The sequence below is a fragment of the Hypanus sabinus genome, chromosome 25 (assembly GCF_030144855.1).
Source record: "Hypanus sabinus isolate sHypSab1 chromosome 25, sHypSab1.hap1, whole genome shotgun sequence".
Classification (NCBI taxonomy): Eukaryota; Metazoa; Chordata; class Chondrichthyes; order Myliobatiformes; family Dasyatidae; genus Hypanus; species Hypanus sabinus.
In genome coordinates, this window is record NC_082730.1 from 6,066,848 (window position 1) to 6,089,145 (window position 22,298).

At 46.4% G+C, this 22,298-nt stretch overlaps 1 protein-coding gene across 18 annotated transcripts in view; it reads right to left on the reverse strand.

Annotated features, from left to right (window-relative positions):
* LOC132380947 (sushi, von Willebrand factor type A, EGF and pentraxin domain-containing protein 1-like) overlaps positions 1-22,298 on the reverse strand; it is an 81,575-nt gene that overhangs the window by 49,282 nt on the left and 9,995 nt on the right. For 11 of the 18 annotated variants that reach the window (XM_059949943.1, XM_059949952.1, XM_059949942.1 and 8 more), the window contains exons 4-7: positions 18,866-18,958; positions 12,982-13,074; positions 6,863-7,033; positions 1,059-1,151 (exon numbers count right to left, since the gene is read on the reverse strand). In XM_059949943.1, the coding sequence (XP_059805926.1) occupies positions 1,059-1,151; positions 6,863-7,033; positions 12,982-13,074; positions 18,866-18,958 (450 nt within the window). The remainder of the gene's footprint in view (positions 1-1,058; positions 1,152-6,862; positions 7,034-12,981; positions 13,075-18,865; positions 18,959-22,298) is intronic. The other 7 variants (XM_059949948.1, XM_059949938.1, XM_059949941.1 and 4 more) reach the window with 6 other exon arrangements.

Below are 22,298 nucleotides of genomic sequence, written 5' to 3' on the forward strand. Positions count from 1 at the left end.
TGACATTGGCCAATAAGAAAGCCTCACCCGATAACCACACCCTCTAAACAAGACAGCATCCTGGTAAACCTCTTTGGCACTCTCTCCAAAGCCTCAACATCCTTCCTATAGTGGGGCGACCAGAACCACATGCAATAGTCCAGATGTGGCCTGACCAGGCTTTTATAAAGTTGGAAGATTTTTCAACTCAATCCCTCAACTAATAAAACTAACCATTCCATAAACCCTTCTTAACCACCTTATCTACTTGAGTAGCCATTTTCAAGGAGCTATGAGGTTGGATTCCAAGATCTCTCTGCCCAGAAAAAAAAACTGTTAGGGATCTTGTCCTTAACACTGTACTGTCTCCTTGCATTTGCCTTCCTGAGGAGCAACACCTCACATTCATATGGGTTAATCTCCACCTTCCAATTAACCATGGTCCCATTAAGCTTCTCAATTAGCCTCCCATGAGGGACTTTGTCAAAAGCATTAGTAAAATCTGTGTAGACAACATCCACTGCCCTACACCCCCATCGCCACCGTCAACCACCAGGCAATTCCTGCCTTTTGGCATTTGGACAGGTGTTGGGAGCAGGCAAGTCCATGAGATTGGGGCCGAATACCAGCAAGTCGGATTAGTGTAGAGAGTCTAACAGTGAGACCATTCCCAACAGTTACTCCTAGTGGACACACCCAGTGGTCACGCTGATAGTCATGTCCAGCAATTACCGAGACAAATCTTGACATACAAGTTTGATCCTGAGAAACTTAGGACACTCCTCAAAGCATCCTGTCAGCTGCAGGGAGCTGTTACAATCCCTCTCCCCAACTCCCAGCAACTCCTACCCTTTCCTTTTTCAACAAGTGCTGGATTCAAGAAGATCGAAGGGATTCGGATAGAACATCAACAATGGGGATTAGTGTAGAGAGACTGACAGTGGGCTTTGACCAGGTGTGCTACAGAGACCTTTCTTCCTGTACAAAGCCTTGACCATGACCTGTACTGCTTGGAGGTGGGTGACTCCAGGCCCCGGTACCCATCCTGTGAGCAGTGGCTTGATCGGTCACGATATTACCTTCGCCATTGGGATGATCCTCCTTGTCCTCGTGCATCCGCTCCTCTCCCTCAGTCACAGTGCCGTTGTTGATTGACGGTGGATCCTTTATTTCTGTAAAACACAGAGTGGAACTGTCATCACCAGTGGTTACAGGCAGTAGTTACAGTGGAGGTGAGACAAGTCTCCATCTACCCTGAAACTGACCAAGAGCAAACTGATTTATGGTGGTCACTTGGAGTGTTCATTCCAGCCGGTCACTCTCAGTGGTCACTCCCCAAAGTCAATTCCACCAATCACTCTCAGCTATCCCTTCCAGTGGTCAATCCCAGATGTTAATCCCAGCAGTCATTCCCGGAGAACATTCCCAACAGTTATTCCTAGTGGACAATCGCAGTGGTCACGCTGATGGTCATGTCCAGCAATTACCGAGACAACTCTTGACATCCAAGTTTGATCCTGAGAAATTTAGGACACTCCTCAAAGCATCCTGTCAGCTGCAGGGAGCTGTTACAATCCCTCTCCCCAACTCCCAGCAACTCCTATCCTTTCCTTTTTCAACAGGTGCTGGGATTAAGAAGATCGAAGGGATTCGGACCGAATGTCAACGATGGGGGTATTGTTAGTATAGAGAGTCTGACAGTGGGCTTGGACCAGGTGTGCTACGGAGACCTTTCTTCCTGTACAAAGCCTTGACAATCACCTGTACGGCTTGGAGGTGGGAGACTCCAGGCCCCGGTACCCATCCAGTGAGTAGTCTCTTGATCGGTAAACATATTACCTTTGTCATTGGGATAATTCTCCTCAGTGCCCAGGGATTAGATGTTAAACTCTGAGAGGGATTTGGAGCACTGGAAAACTGTTTTGGTCCCCAGCACATCTCCTTGACAATGCCAGAAGTCTCAGTATGTCAAGTCAGGTCGAGTTAATGCCATTTAACTACATACACGTATTCTGGCAAACGAGCTATTTCTCTGGACCAGGGTGTAAAACTCAGTGGTACACATATCACACAATAACTTTTGAACGTAAGGGACGCTGGATGGATGTGTGGTATCATTGATAATACTAAGGGCCCTGCAAACTCAGCGCTCCTGACTAAAACCCCCCGATAGATGGTAGGGAGACCCCTGTGATACTCTCAGCCATTCCCACAGTCCTTTGTAGGGAATTCCAGTCCGATGCTCAGCTGCTCCCATACCAGACAGAGATGCAACTTGGCAGGACTCTCTTGATGTCTAATGTCTCACCCACTGCCTCGAAGTTTCAAAGTATGTATACAGAATACAACCTGAGTTTCATCCTCCCGCAGGCAGTCACGAAACACAGAAACACCAAGGACAACGATCCCTCTGAAGAGTGCGCCTCTGCGCGCACACACATCTTTTGCTACAGGGCACAATGGAATTTAAACTGCACACTATACTGGTAATCAAATTTATTTTGAACTTTGAAATATCACAGGCTGAGTGAATCATCGAAACATAGAAAATCAACAGCACAATACAGGCCGTTCAGCCCATAAAGTTGTGCTGAACACATCCCTACCGTAGAAATTATTAGGCTTACCTATAGCCCTCTATTTTACTAAGCTCCATGTACCTATCTAAAAGTTTCTTAAAAGATCCTATCGTATCCACCTCCACCACCATTGCCGGCAGCCCATTCCATGCATTCACCACTCTCTGAGCAAAAAACTTACCCTGATATCTCCTCTGTACCTACTCCCCAGCACCTTAAACCTGGGTCCTCCTGTGGCAACCATTTCAGCCCTGGGGAAAAGCCTCTGACTATCCACACGATCAATGCCTCTCATCATCTTATACACCTCTGTCAGGTCACCTCCTATCCTCCATCGCTCCAAGCAGAAAAGGCTGAGTTCACTCAACCTATTCTCATAAAGTACACTCCCCAATCCTGGCAACATCCTTGTAAATCTCCTCTGCACCCTTTCTATGGCTTCCACATCCTTCCTGTAGTGAGGCGACCAGAACTGAGCACAGTACTCCAAATGGGGTCTGAGCAGGTTCCTATATAGTCGAAATATTACCTCTCGGCTCATCAATTCAATTCCACGATTGATGTAGGCCAATACACCATACACCTTCTTAACCACTGAGTCAACTTGTGCAGCTGCTTTGAGCATCCCATGGACTCAGACCCCAAGATCCCACTGATCCTCCACACTGCCAAGAGCCTTACAATTAATACTATACTCTGCCATCATATTTGACCCGTCAAAATGAACCACTTCACACGTATATGGGTTGAACTCCATCTGCCACATCTCAACCCAGTTTTGCATCCTATCAATGTCCCACTGGAACCCCTGACAGCCCACCACACAATCCACGACACCTCCAACCTTTGTGCCATCAGCAAACATACTAACCCATCCCTCCACTTCCTCATTCAGCACATTTATAAATATCACGAAGAGTAAGCTTCCCAGAACAGATGCCTGAGGTACACCCCTAGTCACTGACCTCCATGCAGAATATGACCCATCCACAACCACTCTGGATCTACAAAGCAATGTCCCCTTGGATCCCATGCCTCCTGACTTTCTCAATAAGCCTTGCATGGGGTACTTTATCAAATGTCTTGTTGAAATCAATATACACTACACAATACTGTTCTTCCTTCATCAATGTGTTTAGTCACAACCTCAAAAATTTCAATCAGGCTCGTAAGGCACGACCTGCCCTTCACAAAGCCATGCGGACTACTCCTAGTCATATTATACCTCTCCAAATATTCATAAATCCTCCATCTCAGGATCTTCTCCATCAACTTACCAACCACTGAGGTATGATTCACTGGTCTATAATTTCCTGGGCTATCTCTACTCCCTTTCTTGAATAAAGGAACAACATCCGCAACTCTCCAATCCTCCGGAACATCTCCTGTCCCCATTGATGTTGTAAAGTTCATCGCCAGAGGCTCAGCAATCTCCTCCCTCACCTCCCACATCTCCCACAGCAGCCTGGGTTACCTTTCGTCCGGTCCCGGCAACTTATCTAACTTGATGCCTTCCAAAAGCTCCAGCACATCCTCTTTCTTAATATCTACATGCTCAAGCTTTTCAGTCTGCTGCAAGTCATCACTACAATCACTAAGATCCTTTTCCATTGTGAATAATTTCCTTCTTAAGCTCCTTCTTAGTAGCCTTATAATCTCCTAGATCTCTAACATTACCTAGCTCTCTGAACCTTTTGTAAGCTTTTCTTTTCTTCTTGACTAGATTTATTACAGCCTTTGTACACCACGGTTCCTGTGCCCGACCATAACTTCTCTGTCTCATTGGAACGTACCTATCCAGAGCTCGACACAAATATGCCCTGAATATTTGACACATTTCTTCTGTACTTTTCCCTGAGAACAACTGTTTCCAATTTAAGCCTCCAATTTTCTGCCTAATAGCTTCATAATTCCCCTTATTCCAATTAAACTCTTTTCTAACTTGTCCATTCCCATTTCTCCAATATTATTGTAAAGGAGATAGAATTACGATCACCATCTCCAAAAAGCTCTCCCATTGAGAGATCCGACACCTGACCAGGTTCATTTCCCAATACCAAATCAAGTACAGCCTCTCCTCTTGTAGACTTATCTAGGTACTTTGTCAAGAAACCTTCCTGAACACACCTAACAAACTCCACCCCATCTAAACCCCTTGATCTAGGGAGATGCCAATCGATATTTGGGAAATTAAAATCTCCCATCATCAATACTCAATGGCGTCCACCTTTTCTGCAGCCATGACACTATCTCTGATCAACAGTGCCACACCCCCACCTATTCTGCCTGCCACCCTTCCTGTATGAAACATGTAAATCCCAGCACTTGAAGTAACCATTCCTGTCCTTGGGCCATCCAAGTCTCTGTAATGGCTACCACATCATATCTCCAAGTACTGATCCATGCTCTAAGCTCATCCACTTTGTTCACAATACTCCTTGCGTTAAAAGATACATCTCAAGCCTTCGGTGTGAGTGCGTCCCTTCTCTATCACCTGCCTATCCTCCTTCTCACACTGTTTACAAGCTTTCTCTATTTCTGAGCTAACCTCCCCTTCCCCAGTCTCTTGAGTTTGGTTCTTACCCCCCAACAATTGTAGTTTAAACTCTCCCTAGCAAACCTCCCCGCCAGGATATTGGTCCCCCTGGGATTCAAGTGCAACCTGTTCTTTTTGTACGGGTCACACCTGCCCCAAAAGAGGTCCCAATGATTCAGAAATCTGAATCTCTGCCCCCTGCACCAATCCCTCAACGACACATTTATCCCCCACCTCATCCTATTCCTATTCTCACTGTCGCGTGACACTGGAAGTAATCCCGAGATTACTACCTTTGCAGTCCTTCTTCTCAATTTCCTTCCTAACTCCCTATAGTCTTTTTTCAGGACCTCTTCCCTTTTCCAACCTATGTCATTGGTACCAATATGTACCACGATCTCTGTGTATTCTCCCTCCCACTGCAGGATATCTTGGACGTGATCTGAAACATCCCGGACCCTGGCACCTGAGAGGGAAACGGCCATCCGAGTTACTTTCCTGCGTCCACAGAATCACCTGTCTGACCCCAGACTATGGAATCCTCTATCACTACTTCCTTCCTCTTCCCTTCCCTACATTTCTGAGCCACAGGGCCAGACTCTGTGCCAGAGGCACGGCGCTGCCACTTCCCCCAGGTAGGTCGCTCCCCCGAACGGTAGTCAAACAGGAGTACTTATTGTCAAGGCTACAGCCACAGGGGTACTCCCTCATACCTGACTCTTCCCCTTCCCCCTCCCGAAGTTCATCTGCACTGTGTTCAGTATTATATTCCATGTTTTTGACCTAATTGACATTGGCCAATAAGAAAGCCTCACCCGATAACCACACCCTCTAAACCAGACAGCATCCTGGTAAACCTCTTTGGCACTCTCTCCAAAGCCTCAACATCCTTCCTATAGTGGGGCGAGCAGAACCACATGCAATAGTCCAGATGTGGCCTGACCAGGCTTTTATAAAGTTGGAAGATTTTTCAACTCAATCCCTTGACTAATAAAACTAACCATTCCATATACCCTTCTTAACCACCCTATCAACTTGAGTAGCCACTTTCAAGGAGCTATGAGCTTGGATTCCAAGATCTCTCTGCCCAGAAAAAAAACTGTTAGGGATCTTGTCCTTAACACTGTACTGTCTCCTTGCATTTGCCTTCCTGAGGAGCAACACCTCACATTTATCTGGGTTAATCTCCACCTTCCAATTAACCATGGACCCCATTAAGCTTCTCAATTAGCCTCCCATGAGGGACTTTGTCAAATGCATGAGTAAAATCTGTGTAGACAACATCCACTGCCCTACACCCCCATCGTCACCCTCAACCACCGGGCAATTCCTGCCTTGTGGCATTTGGACAGGTGTTGGGAGCAGGCAAGTCCATGAGATTAGGGCCGAATACCAGCGAGTCGCATTAGTGTAGAGAGTCTAACAGTGAGACCATTCCCAACAGTTACTCCTAGTGGACACACCCAGTGGTCACGCTGATGGTCATGTCCAGCAATTACCGAGACAAATCTTGACATACAGGTTTGATCCTGAGAAACTTAGGACACTCCTCAAAGCATCCTGTCAGCTGCAGGGAGCTGTTACAATCCCTCTCCCCAACTCCCAGCAACTCCTACCCTTTCCTTTTTCAACAGGTGCTGGAATCAAGAAGATCGAAGGGATTCGGATAGAACGTCAACAATGGGGATTAGTGCAGAGAGACTGACAGTGGGCTTTGTCCAGGTGTGCTACAGAGACCTTTCTTCCTGTACAAAGCCTTGACCATGACCTGTACTGCTTGGAGGTGGGTGACTCCAGGCCCCGGTACCCATCCTGTGAGTAGTCGCTTGATCGGTCACGATATTACCTTCGCCATTGGGATGATCCTCCTTGTCCTCATGCATCCGCTCCTCTCCCTCAGACACAGTGCCGTTGTTGATTGACGGTGGATCCTTTATTTCTGTAAAACACAGAGTGGAACTGTCATCACCAGTGGTTACAGGCAGTAGTTACAGTGGAGGTGAGACAAGTCTCCATCTACCCTGAAACTGACCGAGAGCAAACTGATTTATGATGGTCACTTGGAGTGTTCATTCCAGCCGGTCACTCTCAGTGGTCACTCCCCAAGGTCAATTCCACCAATCACTCTCAGCTATCCCTTCCAGTGGTCAATCCCAGATGTTAATCCCAGCAGTCATTCCCGGAGAACATTCCCAACAGTTACTCCTAGTGGACACTCGCAGTGGTCACACTGATGGTCATGTCCAGCAATTACCGAGACAACACTTGACATCCAAGTTTGATCCTGAGAAAATTAGAACACTCCTCAAAGCATCCTGTCAGCTGCAGGGAGCTGTTACAATCCCTCTCTCCAACTCCCAGCAACTCCTATCCTTTCCTTTTTCAACAGGTGCTGGGATTAAGAAGATCGAAGAGATTCGGACCGAACGTCAAAAATGGGGATTAGTGTAGAGAGACTGACAGTGGGCTTGGACCAGGTGTGCTACGGAGGTCTTTCTACCTGTACAAAGCCTTGACAATCACCTGTACGGCTTGGAGGTGGGAGACTCCAGGCCCCGGTACCCATCCGGTGAGTAGTCTCTTGATCGGTCAAGATATTACCTTTGTCATTGGGATAATTCTCCTTAGTGCCCCAGGGATTAGATGTTAAACTCTGAGAGGGATTTGGAGCACTGGAAAACTGTTATGGTCCCCAGCACATCTCCTTGACAACGCCAGAAGGCTTAGTATGTCAAGTCAGGTTGAGTTTAATGCCATTTAACTACATACACGTATTCTGGCAAACGAGCCATTTCTCTGAACCAGGGTGTAAAACACAGTGGTACACATATCACACAATAACTTTCGAAAGTAAGGGACGCTGGATGGATGTGTGGGATCATTGATAATACTAAGGGCCCTGCAAACTCAGCGCTCCTGACAAAAACCCCCCGATAGATGGTAGGGAGGCCCCTGTGATCCTCTCAGCCATTCCCACAGTCCTTTGTAGGGATTTCCAGTCCATTGCTCAGCTGCTCCCATAACAGATAGAGATGCAACTTGGCAGGACACTCCTGATGTCCAATGTCTCACCCACTGCCTCGAAGTTTCAAAGAATGTATACAGAATACAACCTGAGTTTCATCCTCCCGCAGGCAGTCACGAAACACAGAAACACCAAGGACAACGATCCCTCTGAAGAGTGCGCCTTTGCGCGCACACATATCTTTTGCTACAGGGCACAAAGGAATTTAAACTGCACACTATACTGGTAATCAAATTTATTTTAAACTTTGAAATATCACAGGCTGAGTGAAACATAGAAACATAGAAAATCAACAGCACAATACAGGCCGTTCAGCCCATAAAGTTGTGCTGAACACATCCCTACCTTAGAAATTATTAGGTTTACCTATGGCCCTCTATTTTACTAACCTCCATGTGCCTATTTAAAAGTTTCTTAAAAGATCCTATCGTATCCACCTCCACCACCATTGCCGGCAGCCCATTCCACACATTCACCACTCTCTGAGCAAAAAACTTACCCTGATATCTCCTCTGTACCTACTCCCCAGCACCTTAAACCTGGGTCCTCCTGTGGCAACCATTTCAGCCCTGGGGAAAAGCCTCTGACTATCCACACGATCGATGCCTCTCATCACCTTATACACCTCTGTCAGGTCACCTCTTATCCTCCGTCGCTCCAAGCAGAAAAGGCTGAGTTCACTCAACCTATTCTCATAAAGTACACTCCCCAATCCTGGCAACATCCTTGTAAATCTCCTCTGCACCCTTTCTATGGCTTCCACATCCTTCCTGTAGTGAGGCGACCAGAACTGAGCACAGTACTCCAAATGGGGTCTGAGCAGGTTCCTATATAGTTGCAATATTACCACTCAGTTCAGAAATTAAATTCCATGATTGATGTAGGCCATTACACCATACACCTTCTTAACCACTGAGTCAACTTGTGCAGCTGCTTTGAGCGTCCCATGGACTCAGACCCCAAGATCCCTCTGATCCTCCACACTGCCAAGAGCCTTACAATTAATACTATATTCTGCCATCATATTTGACCCATCAAAATGAACCACTTCACACGTATCTGGGTTGAACTCCATCTGCCACATCTCAACCCAGTTTTGCATCCTATCAATGTCCCACTGGAACCGCTGACAGCCCACCACACAATCCACAACACCTCCAACCATTTGTGTCATCAGCAAACTTACTAACCCATCCCTCCACTTCCTCATTCAGCACATTTATAAATATCACGAAGAGTAAGCTTCCCAGAACAGATGCCTGAGGCACACCCCTAGTCACTGACCTCCATGCAGAATATGACCCATCCACAACCACTCTGGATCTACAAAGCAATGTCCCCTTGGATCCCATGCCTCCTGACTTTCTCAATAAGCCTTGAATGGGGTACCTTATCGAACGTCTTGTTGAAATCAATATACACTACACAATACTGTTCTTCCTTCATCAATGTGTTTAGTCACAACCTCAAAAATTTCAATCAGGCTCGTAAGGCACGACCTGCCCTTCACAAAGCCATGCGGACTACTCCTAGTCATATTATACCTCTCCAAATGTTCATAAATCCTCCATCTCAGGATCTTCTCCATCAACTTACCAACCACTGAGGTATGATTCACTGGTCTATAATTTCCTGGGCTATCTCTACTCCCTTTCTTGAATAAAGGAACAACATCCGCAACTCTCCAATCCTCCGGAACATCTCCTGTCCCCATTGATGTTGTAAAGTTCATCGCCAGAGGCTCAGCAATCTCCTCCCTCACCTCCCACATCTCCCACAGCAGCCTGGGTTACCTTTCGTCCGGTCGCGGCAACTTATCTAACTTGATGCTTTCCAAAAGCTCCAGCACTTTCCAAAAGCTCTTTCTTAATGTCTACATGCTCAAGCTTTTCAGTCCACTGCAAGTCATCACTACAATCACTAAGATCCTTTTCCATTGTGAATAATTTCCTTCTTCAGCTCCTTCTTAGTAGCCTTATAATCTTCTAGATCTCTAACATTACCTAGCTCTCTGAACCTCTTGTAAGCTTTTCTTTTCTTCTTGACTAGATTTATTAAAGCCTTCGTACACCACGGTTCCTGTACCCGACCATAACTTCACTGTCTCATTGGAACGTACCTATCCTGAGCTCGACACAATTATGCCCTGAATATTTGAGACATTTCTTCTGTACTTTTCCCTGAGAACAACTGTTTCCAATTTAAGCCTCCAATTTTCTGCCTAATAGCTTCATAATTCCCCTTATTCCAATTAAACACTCTTGTAACTTGTCCATTCCCATTTCTCCAATATCATTGTAAAGGAGATAGAATTACGATCACTATCTCCAAAAAGCTCTCCCATTGAGAGATCTGACACCAGACCAGGTTCATTTCCCAAAACCAAATCAAGTACAGCCTCTCTTCTTGTAGACTTATCTACGTACTGTGTCAAGAAACCTTCCTGAACACACCTAACAAACTCCACCCCATCTAAACCCCTTGATCTTGGGAGATGCCAATCGATATTTGGGAAATTAAAATCTCCCATCATGAACACTCTGTTATTATTACACCTTTCCAGGATCTGTTTCCCTATCTGCTCCTCAATATCACTGTTACTATTAGGCAGCCTATAAAAAACACCCAGTAAAGTTATTGACCCCTTCCTGTTCCTAACCTCCACCCACAGAGACTCCGTAGACAATCCCTCAATGGCGTCCACCTTTTCTGCAGCCATGACACCATCTCTGATCAACACTGCCACACCCCCACCTCTTCTGCCTGCCTCCCTTCCTTTATGAAACATGTAAATCTCAGCACAAACAAACTATTCCTGTCCTTGGGCCATCCAAGTCTCTGTAATGGCCACCACATCATATCTCCAAGTACTGATCCACGCTCTAAGCTCATCTGCTTTGTTCACATTACTCCTTGCATTAAAATATACATCTCAAGCCTTTGGTCTGAGTGCATCCCTTCTCTATCACCTGCTTATCCTCCTTCTCCCTCTGTCTATAAGCTTTCTCTATTTCTGAGACAACCTCCTCTTCCCCAGTCTCTTGAGTTTGGTTCCTACCTCCCAACAATTGTAGTTTAAACTCTCCCTAGCAAACCTCCCCGCCAGGATATTGGTCCCCCTGGGATTCAAGTGCAAACTGTTCTTTTTGTACGGGTCACACCTGCCCCAAAAGAGGTCCCAATGATCCAGAAATCTGAATCTCTGCCCCCTGCACCAATCCCTCAATGACACATTTATCCCCCACCTCATCCTATTCCTATTCTCACTGTCGCGTGATACAGGCAGTAATCCCGAGATTACTACCTTTGCGGTCCTTCTTCTCAACTTCCTTCCTAACTCCCTGTAGTCTTTTTTCAGGACCTCTTCCCTTTTCCAACCTATGTCATTGGTACCAATATGTACCACGATCTCTGTGTATTCTCCCTCCCACTGCAGGATATCTTGGACGTGATCTGAAACATCCCGGACCCTGGCACCTGAGAGGGAAACGACCATCCGAGTTTCTTTCCTGCGTCCACAGAATCACCTGTCTGACTCCAGACTATGGAATCCCCTATCACTACTTCCTTCCTCTTCCCTTCCCTACATTTCTGAGCCACAGGGCCAGACTCTGTGCCAGAGGCACGGCGCTGCCACTTCCCCCAGGTAGGTCGCTCCCCCGAACGGTAGTCAAACAGGAGTACTTATTGTCAAGGCTACAGCCACAGGGGTACTCCCTCATACCTGACTCTTCCCCTTCCCCCTCCCGAAGTTCATCTGCACTGTGTTCAGTATTATATTCCATGTTTTTGACCTAATTGACATTGGCCAATAAGAAAGCCTCACCCGATAACCACACCCTCTAAACCAGACAGCATCCTGGTAAACCTCTTTGGCACTCTCTCCAAAGCCTCAACATCCTTCCTATAGTGGGGCGACCAGAACCACATGCAATAGTCCAGATGTGGCCTGACCAGGCTTTTATAAAGTTGGAAGATTTTTCAACTCAATCCCTCAACTAATAAAACTAACCATTCCATAAACCCTTCTTAACCACCCTATCGACTTGAGTAGCCACTTTCAAGGAGCTATGAGCTTGGATTCCAAGATCTCTCTGCCCAGAAAAAAAACTGTTAGGGATCTTGTCCTTAACACTGTACTGTCTCCTTGCATTTGCCTTCCTGAGGAGCAACACCTCACATTTATCTGGGTTAATCTCCACCTTCCAATTAACCATGGACCCCATTAAGCTTCTCAATTAGCCTCCCATGAGGGACTTTGTCAAAAGCATTAGTAAAATCTGTGTAGGCAACATCCACTGCCCTATACCCCCATCGCCACCCTCAACCACCAGGCAATTCCTGCCTTGTGGCATTTGGACAGGTGTTGGGAGCAGGCAAGTCCATGAGATTGGGGCCGAATACCAGCAAGTTGGATTAGTGTAGAGAGTCTAACTGTGAGACCATTCCCAACAGTTACTCCTAGTGGACACACCCAGTGGTCACGCTGATGGTCATGTCCAGCAATTACCGAGACAAATCTTGACATACAGGTTTGATCCTGAGAAACTTAGGACACTCCTCAAAGCATCCTGTCAGCTGCAGGGAGCTGTTACAATCCCTCTCCCCAACTCCCAGCAACTCCTATCCTTTCCTTTTTCAACAGGTGCTGGGATTAAGAAGATCGAAGGGATTCGGACCGAATGTCAACGATGGGGGTATTGTTAGTATAGAGAGTCTGACAGTGGGCTTGGACCAGGTGTGCTACAGAGACCTTTCTTCCTGTACAAAGCCTTGACCATGACCTGTACTGCTTGGAGGTGGGTGACTCCAGGCCCCGGTACCCATCCTGTGAGCAGTGGCTTGATCGGTCACGATATTACCTTCGCCATTGGGATGATCCTCCTTGTCCTCGTACGTCCGCTCCTCTCCCTCAGACACAGTGCCATTGTTGATTGACGGTGGATCCTCTATTTCTGTAAAACACAGAGTGGAACTGTCATCACCAGTGGTTACAGGCAGTAGTTACAGTGGAGGTGAGACAAGTCTCCATCTACCCTGAAACTGACCAAGAGCAAACTGATTTATGGTGGTCACTTGGAGTGTTTATTCCACCCGGTCACTCTCAGTGGTCACTCCCCAAGGTCAATTCCACCAATCACTCTCAGCTATCCCTTCCAGTGGTCAATCCCAGATGTTAATCCCAGCAGTCATTCCCGGAGAACATTCCCAACAGTTACTCCTAGTGGACACTCGCAGTGGTCACACTGATGGTCATGTCCAGCAATTACCGAGACAACACTTGACATCCAAGTTTGATCCTGAGAAAATTAGAACACTCCTCAAAGCATCCTGTCAGCTGCAGGGAGCTGTTACAATCCCTCTCTCCAACTCCCAGCAACTCCTACCCTTTCCTTTTTCAACAGGTGCTGGGATTAAGAAGATCGAAGGGATTCGGACCGAATGTCAACGATGGGGGTATTGTTAGTATAGAGAGTCTGACAGTGGGCTTGGACCAGGTGTGCTACGGAGACCTTTCTTCCTGTACAAGGCCTTGACAATCACCTGTACTGCTTGGAGGTGGGTGACTCCAGGCCCCGGTACCCATCCGGTGAGTAGTCTCTTGATCGGTCAAAATATTACCTTTGTCATTGGGATAATTCTCCTCAGTGCCCAGGGATTAAATGTTAAACTCTGAGAGGGATTTGGAGAACTGGAAAACTGTTATGGTCCCCAGCACATCTCCTTGACAGTGCCAGAAGTCTCAGTATGTCAAGTCAGGTCGAGTTAATGCCATTTAACTACAGAAACGTATTCTGGCAAACGAGCCATTTCTCTGAACCAGGGTGTAAAACACAGTGGTACACATATCACACAATAACTTTTGAAAGTAAGGGACGCTGGATGGATGTGTGGGATCATTGATAATACTAAGGGCCCTGCAAACTCAGCGCTCCTGACAAAAACCCCCCGATAGATGGTAGGGAGACCCCTGTGATCCTCTCAGCCATTCCCACAGTCCTTTGTAGGGATTTCCAGTCCATTGCTCAGCTGCTCCCATAACAGGTAGAGATGTAACTTGGCAGGACACTCCTGATGTCCAATGTCTCACCCACTGCCTCGAAGTTTCAAAGAATGTATACAGAATACAACCTGAGTTTCATCCTCCCGTAGGCAGTCACGAAACACAGAAACACCAAGGACAACGTCCCCTCTGAAGTGTGCGCCTCTGCGCGCACACACATCTTTTGCTACAGGGCACAATGGAATTTAAACTGCACACTATACTGGTAATCAAATTTATTTTGAACTTTGAAATATCACAGGCTGAGTGAATCATCGAAACATAGAAAATCAACAGCACAATACAGGCCGTTCAGCCCATAAAGTTGTGCTGAACACATCCCTACCTTAGAAATTATTAGGCTTACCTATAGCCCTCTATTTTACTAACCTCCATGTACCTATCTAAAAGTTTCTTAAAAGATCCTATCGTATCCGCCTCCACCACCATTGCCGGCAGCCCATTCCATGCATTCAGCACTCTCTGAGCAAAAAACTTACCCTGATATCTCCTCTGTACCTACTCCCCAGCACCTTAAAACTGGGTCCTCCTGTGGCAACCATTTCAGCCCTGGGGAAAAGCCTCTGACTATCCACACGATCAATGCCTCTCATCATCTTATACACCTCTGTCAGGTCACCTCCTATCCTCCATCGCTCCAAGCAGAAAAGGCTGAGTTCACTCAACCTATTCTCATAAAGTACACTCCCCAATCCTGGCAACATCCTTGTAAATCTCCTCTGCACCCTTTCTATGGCTTCCACATCCTTCCTGTAGTGAGGCGACCAGAACTGAGCACAGTACTCCAAATGGGGTCTGAGCAGGTTCCTATATAGTCGAAATATTACCTCTCGGCTCATCAATTCAATTCCACGATTGATGTAGGCCAATACACCATACACCTTCTTAACCACTGAGTCAACTTGTGCAGCTGCATTGAGCGTCCCATGGACTCAGACCCCAAGATCCCACTGATCCTCCACACTGCCAAGAGCCTTACAATTAATACTATACTCTGCCATCATATTTGACCCGTCAAAATGAACCACTTCACACGTATATGGGTTGAACTCCATCTGCCACATCTCAACCCAGTTTTGCATCCTATCAATGTCCCACTGGAACCCCTGACAGCCCACCACACAATCCACGACACCTCCAACCTTTGTGCCATCAGCAAACATACTAACCCATCCCTCCACTTCCTCATTCAGCACATTTATAAATATCACGAAGAGTAAGCTTCCCAGAACAGATGCCTGAGGTACACCCCTAGTCACTGACCTCCATGCAGAATATGACCCATCCACAACCACTCTGGATCTACAAAGCAATGTCCCCTTGGATCCCATGCCTCCTGACTTTCTCAATAAGCCTTGCATGGGGTACCTTATCGAACGTCTTGTTGAAATCAATATACACTACACAATACTGTTCTTCCTTCATCAATGTGTTTAGTCACAACCTCAAAAATTTCAATCAGGCTCGTAAGGCACGACCTGCCCTTCACAAAGCCATGCGGACTACTCCTAGTCATATTATACCTCTCCAAATATTCATAAATCCTCCATCTCAGGATCTTCTCCATCAACTTACCAACCACTGAGGTATGATTCACTGGTCTATAATTTCCTGGGCTATCTCTACTCCCTTTCTTGAATAAAGGAACAACATCCGCAACTCTCCAATCCTCCGGAACATCTCCTGTCCCCATTGATGTTGTAAAGTTCATCGCCAGAGGCTCAGCAATCTCCTCCCTCACCTCCCACATCTCCCACAGCAGCCTGGGTTACCTTTCGTCCGGTCCCGGCAACTTATCTAACTTGATGCCTTCCAAAAGCTCCAGCACATCCTCTTTCTTAATATCTACATGCTCAAGCTTTTCAGTCTGCTGCAAGTCATCACTACAATCACTAAGATCCTTTTCCATTGTGAATAATTTCCTTCTTAAGCTCCTTCTTAGTAGCCTTATAATCTCCTAGATCTCTAACATTACCTAGCTCTCTGAACCTTTTGTAAGCTTTTCTTTTCTTCTTGACTAGATTTATTACAGCCTTTGTACACCACGGTTCCTGTGCCCGACCATAACTTCTCTGTCTCATTGGAACGTACCTATCCAGAGCTCGACACAAATATGCCCTGAATATTTGACACATTTCTTCTGTACTTTTCCCTGAGAACAACTGTTTCCAATTTAAGCCTCCAATTTTCTGCCTAATAGCTTCATAATTCCCCTTATTCCAATTAAACTCTTTTCTAACTTGTCCATTCCCATTTCTCCAATATTATTGTAAAGGAGATAGAATTACGATCACCATCTCCAAAAAGCTCTCCCATTGAGAGATCCGACACCTGACCAGGTTCATTTCCCAATACCAAATCAAGTACAGCCTCTCCTCTTGTAGACTTATCTAGGTACTTTGTCAAGAAACCTTCCTGAACACACCTAACAAACTCCACCCCATCTAAACCCCTTGATCTAGGGAGATGCCAATCGATATTTGGGAAATTAAAATCTCCCATCATCAATACTCAATGGCGTCCACCTTTTCTGCAGCCATGACACTATCTCTGATCAACAGTGCCACACCCCCACCTATTCTGCCTGCCTCCCTTCCTGTATGAAACATGTAAATCCCAGCACTTGAAGTAACCATTCCTGTCCTTGGGCCATCCAAGTCTCTGTAATAGCCACCACATCATATCTCCAAGTACTGATCCATGCTCTAAGCTCATCCACTTTGTTCACAATACTCCTTGCGTTAAAAGATACATCTCAAGCCTTCGGTGTGAGTGCGTCCCTTCTCTATCACCTGCCTATCCTCCTTCTCACACTGTTTACAAGCTCTCTCTATTTCTGAGCTAACCTCCTCTTCCCCAGTCTCTTGAGTTTGGTTCTTACCCCCCAACAATTGTAGTTTAAACTCTCCCTAGCAAACCTCCCCGCCAGGATATTGGTCCCCCTGGGATTCAAGTGCAACCTGTTCTTTTTGTCCGGGTCACACCTGCCCCAAAAGAGGTCCCAATGATTCAGAAATCTGAATCTCTGCCCCCTGCACCAATCCCTCAACGACACATTTATCCCCCACCTCATCCTATTCCTATTCTCACTGTCGCGTGACACTGGAAGTAATCCCGAGATTACTACCTTTGCAGTCCTTCTTCTCAACTTCCTTCCTAACTCCCTATAGTCTTTTTTCAGGACCTCTTCCCTTTTCCAACCTATGTCATTGGTACCAATATGTACCACGATCTCTGTGTATTCTCCCTCCCACTGCAGGATATCTTGGACGTGATCTGAAACATCCCGGACCCTGGCACCTGAGAGGGAAACGGCCATCCGAGTTACTTTCCTGCGTCCACAGAATCACCTGTCTGACCCCAGACTATGGAATCCTCTATCACTACTTCCTTCCTCTTCCCTTCCCTACATTTCTGAGCCACAGGGCCAGACTCTGTGCCAGAGGCACGGCCACTGCAGCTTCCCCCAGGTAGGTCGCTCCCCCGAACGGTAGTCAAACAGGAGTACTTATTGTCAATGGGTACAGCCACAGGGGTACTCCCTCATACCTGACTCTTCCCCTTCCCCCTCCTGAAGTTCATCTGCACTGTGTTCAGTATTATATTCCATGTTTTTGACCTAATTGACATTGGCCAATAAGAAAGCCTCACCCGATAACCACACCCTCTAAACCAGACAGCATCCTGGTAAACCTCTTTGGCACTCTCTCCAAAGCCTCAACATCCTTCCTATAGTGGGGCGACCAGAACCACATGCAATAGTCCAGATGTGGCCTGACCAGGCTTTTATAAAGTTGGAAGATTTTTCAACTCAATCCCTTGACTAATAAAACTAACCATTCCATAAACCCTTCTTAACCACCCTATCGACTTGAGTAGCCACTTTCAAGGAGCTATGAGCTTGGATTCCAAGATCTCTCTGCCCAGAAAAAAAACTGTTAGGGATCTTGTCCTTAACACTGTACTGTCTCCTTGCATTTGCCTTCCTGAGGAGCAACACCTCACATTTATCTGGGTTAATCTCCACCTTCCAATTAACCATGGACCCCATTAAGCTTCTCAATTAGCCTCCCATGAGGGACTTTGTCAAATGCATGAGTAAAATCTGTGTAGACAACATCCACTGCCCTACACCCCCATCGTCACCCTCAACCACCGGGCAATTCCTGCCTTGTGGCATTTGGACAGGTGTTGGGAGCAGGCAAGTCCATGAGATTAGGGCCGAATACCAGCGAGTCGCATTAGTGTAGAGAGTCTAACAGTGAGACCATTCCCAACAGTTACTCCTAGTGGACACACCCAGTGGTCACGCTGATGGTCATGTCCAGCAATTACCGAGACAAATCTTGACATACAGGTTTGATCCTGAGAAACTTAGGACACTCCTCAAAGCATCCTGTCAGCTGCAGGGAGCTGTTACAATCCCTCTCCCCAACTCCCAGCAACTCCTACCCTTTCCTTTTTCAACAGGTGCTGGAATCAAGAAGATCGAAGGGATTCGGATAGAACGTCAACAATGGGGATTAGTGTAGAGAGACTGACAGTGGGCTTTGTCCAGGTGTGCTACAGAGACCTTTCTTCCTGTACAAAGCCTTGACCATGACCTGTACTGCTTGGAGGTGGGTGACTCCAGGCCCCGGTACCCATCCTGTGAGTAGTCGCTTGATCGGTCACGATATTACCTTCGCCATTGGGATGATCCTCCTTGTCCTCATGCATCCGCTCCTCTCCCTCAGTCACAGTGCCATTGTTGATTGACGGTGGATCCTCTATTTCTGTAAAACACAGAGTGGAACTGTCATCACCAGTGGTTACAGGCAGTAGTTACAGTGGAGGTGAGACAAGTCTCCATCTACCCTGAAACTGACCGAGAGCAAACTGATTTATGATGGTCACTTGGAGTGTTTATTCCAGCCGGTCACTCTCAGTGGTCACTCCCCAAGTTCAATTCCACCAATCACTCTCAGCTATCCCTTCCAGTGGTCAATCCCAGATGTTAATCCCAGCAGTCATTCCCGGAGAACATTCCCAACAGTTACTCCTAGTGGACACTCGCAGTGGTCACACTGATGGTCATGTCCAGCAATTACCGAGACAACACTTGACATCCAAGTTTGATCCTGAGAAAATTAGAACACTCCTCAAAGCATCCTGTCAGCTGCAGGGAGCTGTTACAATCCCTCTCTCCAACTCCCAGCAACTCCTATCCTTTCCTTTTTCAACAGGTGCTGGGATTAAGAAGATCGAAGAGATTCGGACCGAACGTCAAAAATAGGGATTAGTGTAGAGAGACTGACAGTGGGCTTGGACCAGGTGTGCTACGGAGGTCTTTCTACCTGTACAAAGCCTTGACAATCACCTGTACTGCTTGGAGGTGGGTGACTCCAGGCCCCGGTACCCATCCTGTGAGTAGTCTCTTGATCGGTCAACATATTACCTTTGTCATTGGGATAATTCTCCTCAGTGCCCAGGGATTAGATGTTAAACTCTGAGAGGGATTTGGAGCACTGGAAAACTGTTATGGTCCCCAGCACATCTCCTTGACAACGCCAGAAGGCTTAGTATGTCAAGTCAGGTTGAGTTTAATGCCATTTAACTACATACACGTATTCTGGCAAACGAGCCATTTCTCTGAACCAGGGTGTAAAACACAGTGGTACACGTATCACACAATAACTTTCGAAAGTAAGGGACGCTGGATGGATGTGTGGGATCATTGATAATACTAAGGGCCCTGCAAACTCAGCGCTCCTGACAAAAACCCCTCGATAGATGGTAGGGAGACCCCTGTGATCCTCTCAGCCATTCCCACAGTCCTTTGTAGGGATTTCCAGTCCATTGCTCAGCTGCTCCCATAACAGGTAGAGATGCAACTTGGCAGGACACTCCTGATGTCCAATGTCTCACCCACTGCCTCAAAGTTTCAAAGTATGTATACAGAATACAACCTGAGTTTCATCCTCCCGCAGGCATTCACGAAACACAGAAACACCAAGGACAACGTTCCCTCTGAAGAGTGCGCCTTTGCGCGCACACATATCTTTTGCTACAGGGCACAAAGGAATTTAAACTGCACACTATACTGGTAATCAAATTTATTTTAAACTTTGAAATATCACAGGCTGAGTGAAACATAGAAAATCAACAGCACAATACAGGCCGTTCAGCCCATAAAGTTGTGCCGAACACATCCCTCCCGTAGAAATTATTAGGTTTACCTATGGCCCTCTACTTTACTAACCTCCATGTACCTATCTAAAAGTTTCTTAAAAGATCCTATCGTATCCACCTCCACCACCATTGCCGGCAGCCCATTCCACACATTCACCACTCTCTGAGCAAAAAACTTACCCTGATATCTCCTCTGTACCTACTCCCCAGCACCTTAAACCTGGGTCCTCCTGTGGCAACCATTTCAGCCCTGGGGAAAAGCCTCTGACTATCCACACGATCAATGCCTCTCATCACCTTATACACCTCTGTCAGGTCACCTCTTATCCTCCGTCGCTCCAAGCAGAAAAGGCTGAGTTCACTCAACCTATTCTCATAAAGTACACTCCCCAATCCTGGCAACATCCTTGTAAATCTCCTCTGCACCCTTTCTATGGCTTCCACATCCTTCCTGTAGTGAGGCGACCAGAACTGAGCACAGTACTCCAAATGGGGTCTGAGCAGGTTCCTATATAGTTGCAATATTACCTCTCAGTTCAGAAATTAAATTCCATGATTGATGTAGGCCATTACACCATACACCTTCTTAACCACTGAGTCAACTTGTGCAGCTGCTTTGAGCGTCCCATGGACTCAGACCCCAAGATCCCTCTGATCCTCCACACTGCCAAGAGCCTTACAATTAATACTATATTCTGCCATCATATTTGACCCATCAAAATGAACCACTTCACACGTATCTGGGTTGAACTCCATCTGCCACATCTCAACCCAGTTTTGCATCCTATCAATGTCCCACTGGAACCGCTGACAGCCCACCACACAATCCACAACACCTCCAACCTTTGTGTCATCAGCAAACTTACTAACCCATCCCTCCACTTCCTCATTCAGCACATTTATAAATATCACGAAGAGTAAGCTTCCCAGAACAGATGCCTGAGGCACACCCCTAGTCACTGACCTCCATGCAGAATATGACCCATCCACAACCACTCTGGATCTACAAAGCAATGTCCCCTTGGATCCCATGCCTCCTGACTTTCTCAATAAGCCTTGAATGGGGTACCTTATCGAACGTCTTGTTGAAATCAATATACACTACACAATACTGTTCTTCCTTCATCAATGTGTTTAGTCACAACCTCAAAAATTTCAATCAGGCTCGTAAGGCACGACCTGCCCTTCACAAAGCCATGCGGACTACTCCTAGTCATATTATACCTCTCCAAATGTTCATAAATCCTCCATCTCAGGATCTTCTCCATCAACTTACCAACCACTGAGGTATGATTCACTGGTCTATAATTTCCTGGGCTATCTCTACTCCCTTTCTTGAATAAAGGAACAATATCCGCAACTCTCCAATCCTCCGGAACATCTCCTGTCCCCATTGACGTTGTAAAGTTCATCGCCAGAGGCTCAGCAATCTCCTCCCTCACCTCCCACATCTCCCACAGCAGCCTGGGTTACATTTCGTCCGGTCCCGGCAACTTATCTAACTTGATGCTTTCCAAAAGCTCCAGCACTTTCCAAAAGCTCTTTCTTAATGTCTACATGCTCAAGCTTTTCAGTCCACTGCAAGTCATCACTACAATCACTAAGATCCTTTTCCATTGTGAATAATTTCCTTCTTCAGCTCCTTCTTAGTAGCCTTATAATCTTCTAGATCTCTAACATTACCTAGCTCTCTGAACCTCTTGTAAGCTTTTCTTTTCTTCTTGACTAGATTTATTAAAGCCTTCGTACACCACGGTTCGTGTACCCGATCATAACTTCACTGTCTCATTGGAACGTACCTATCCTGAGCTCGACACAATTATGCCCTGAATATTTGACACATTTCTTCTGTACTTTTCCCTGAGAACAACTGTTTCCAATTTAAGCCTCCAATTTTCTGCCTAATAGCTTCATAATTCCCCTTATTCCAATTAAACACTCTTG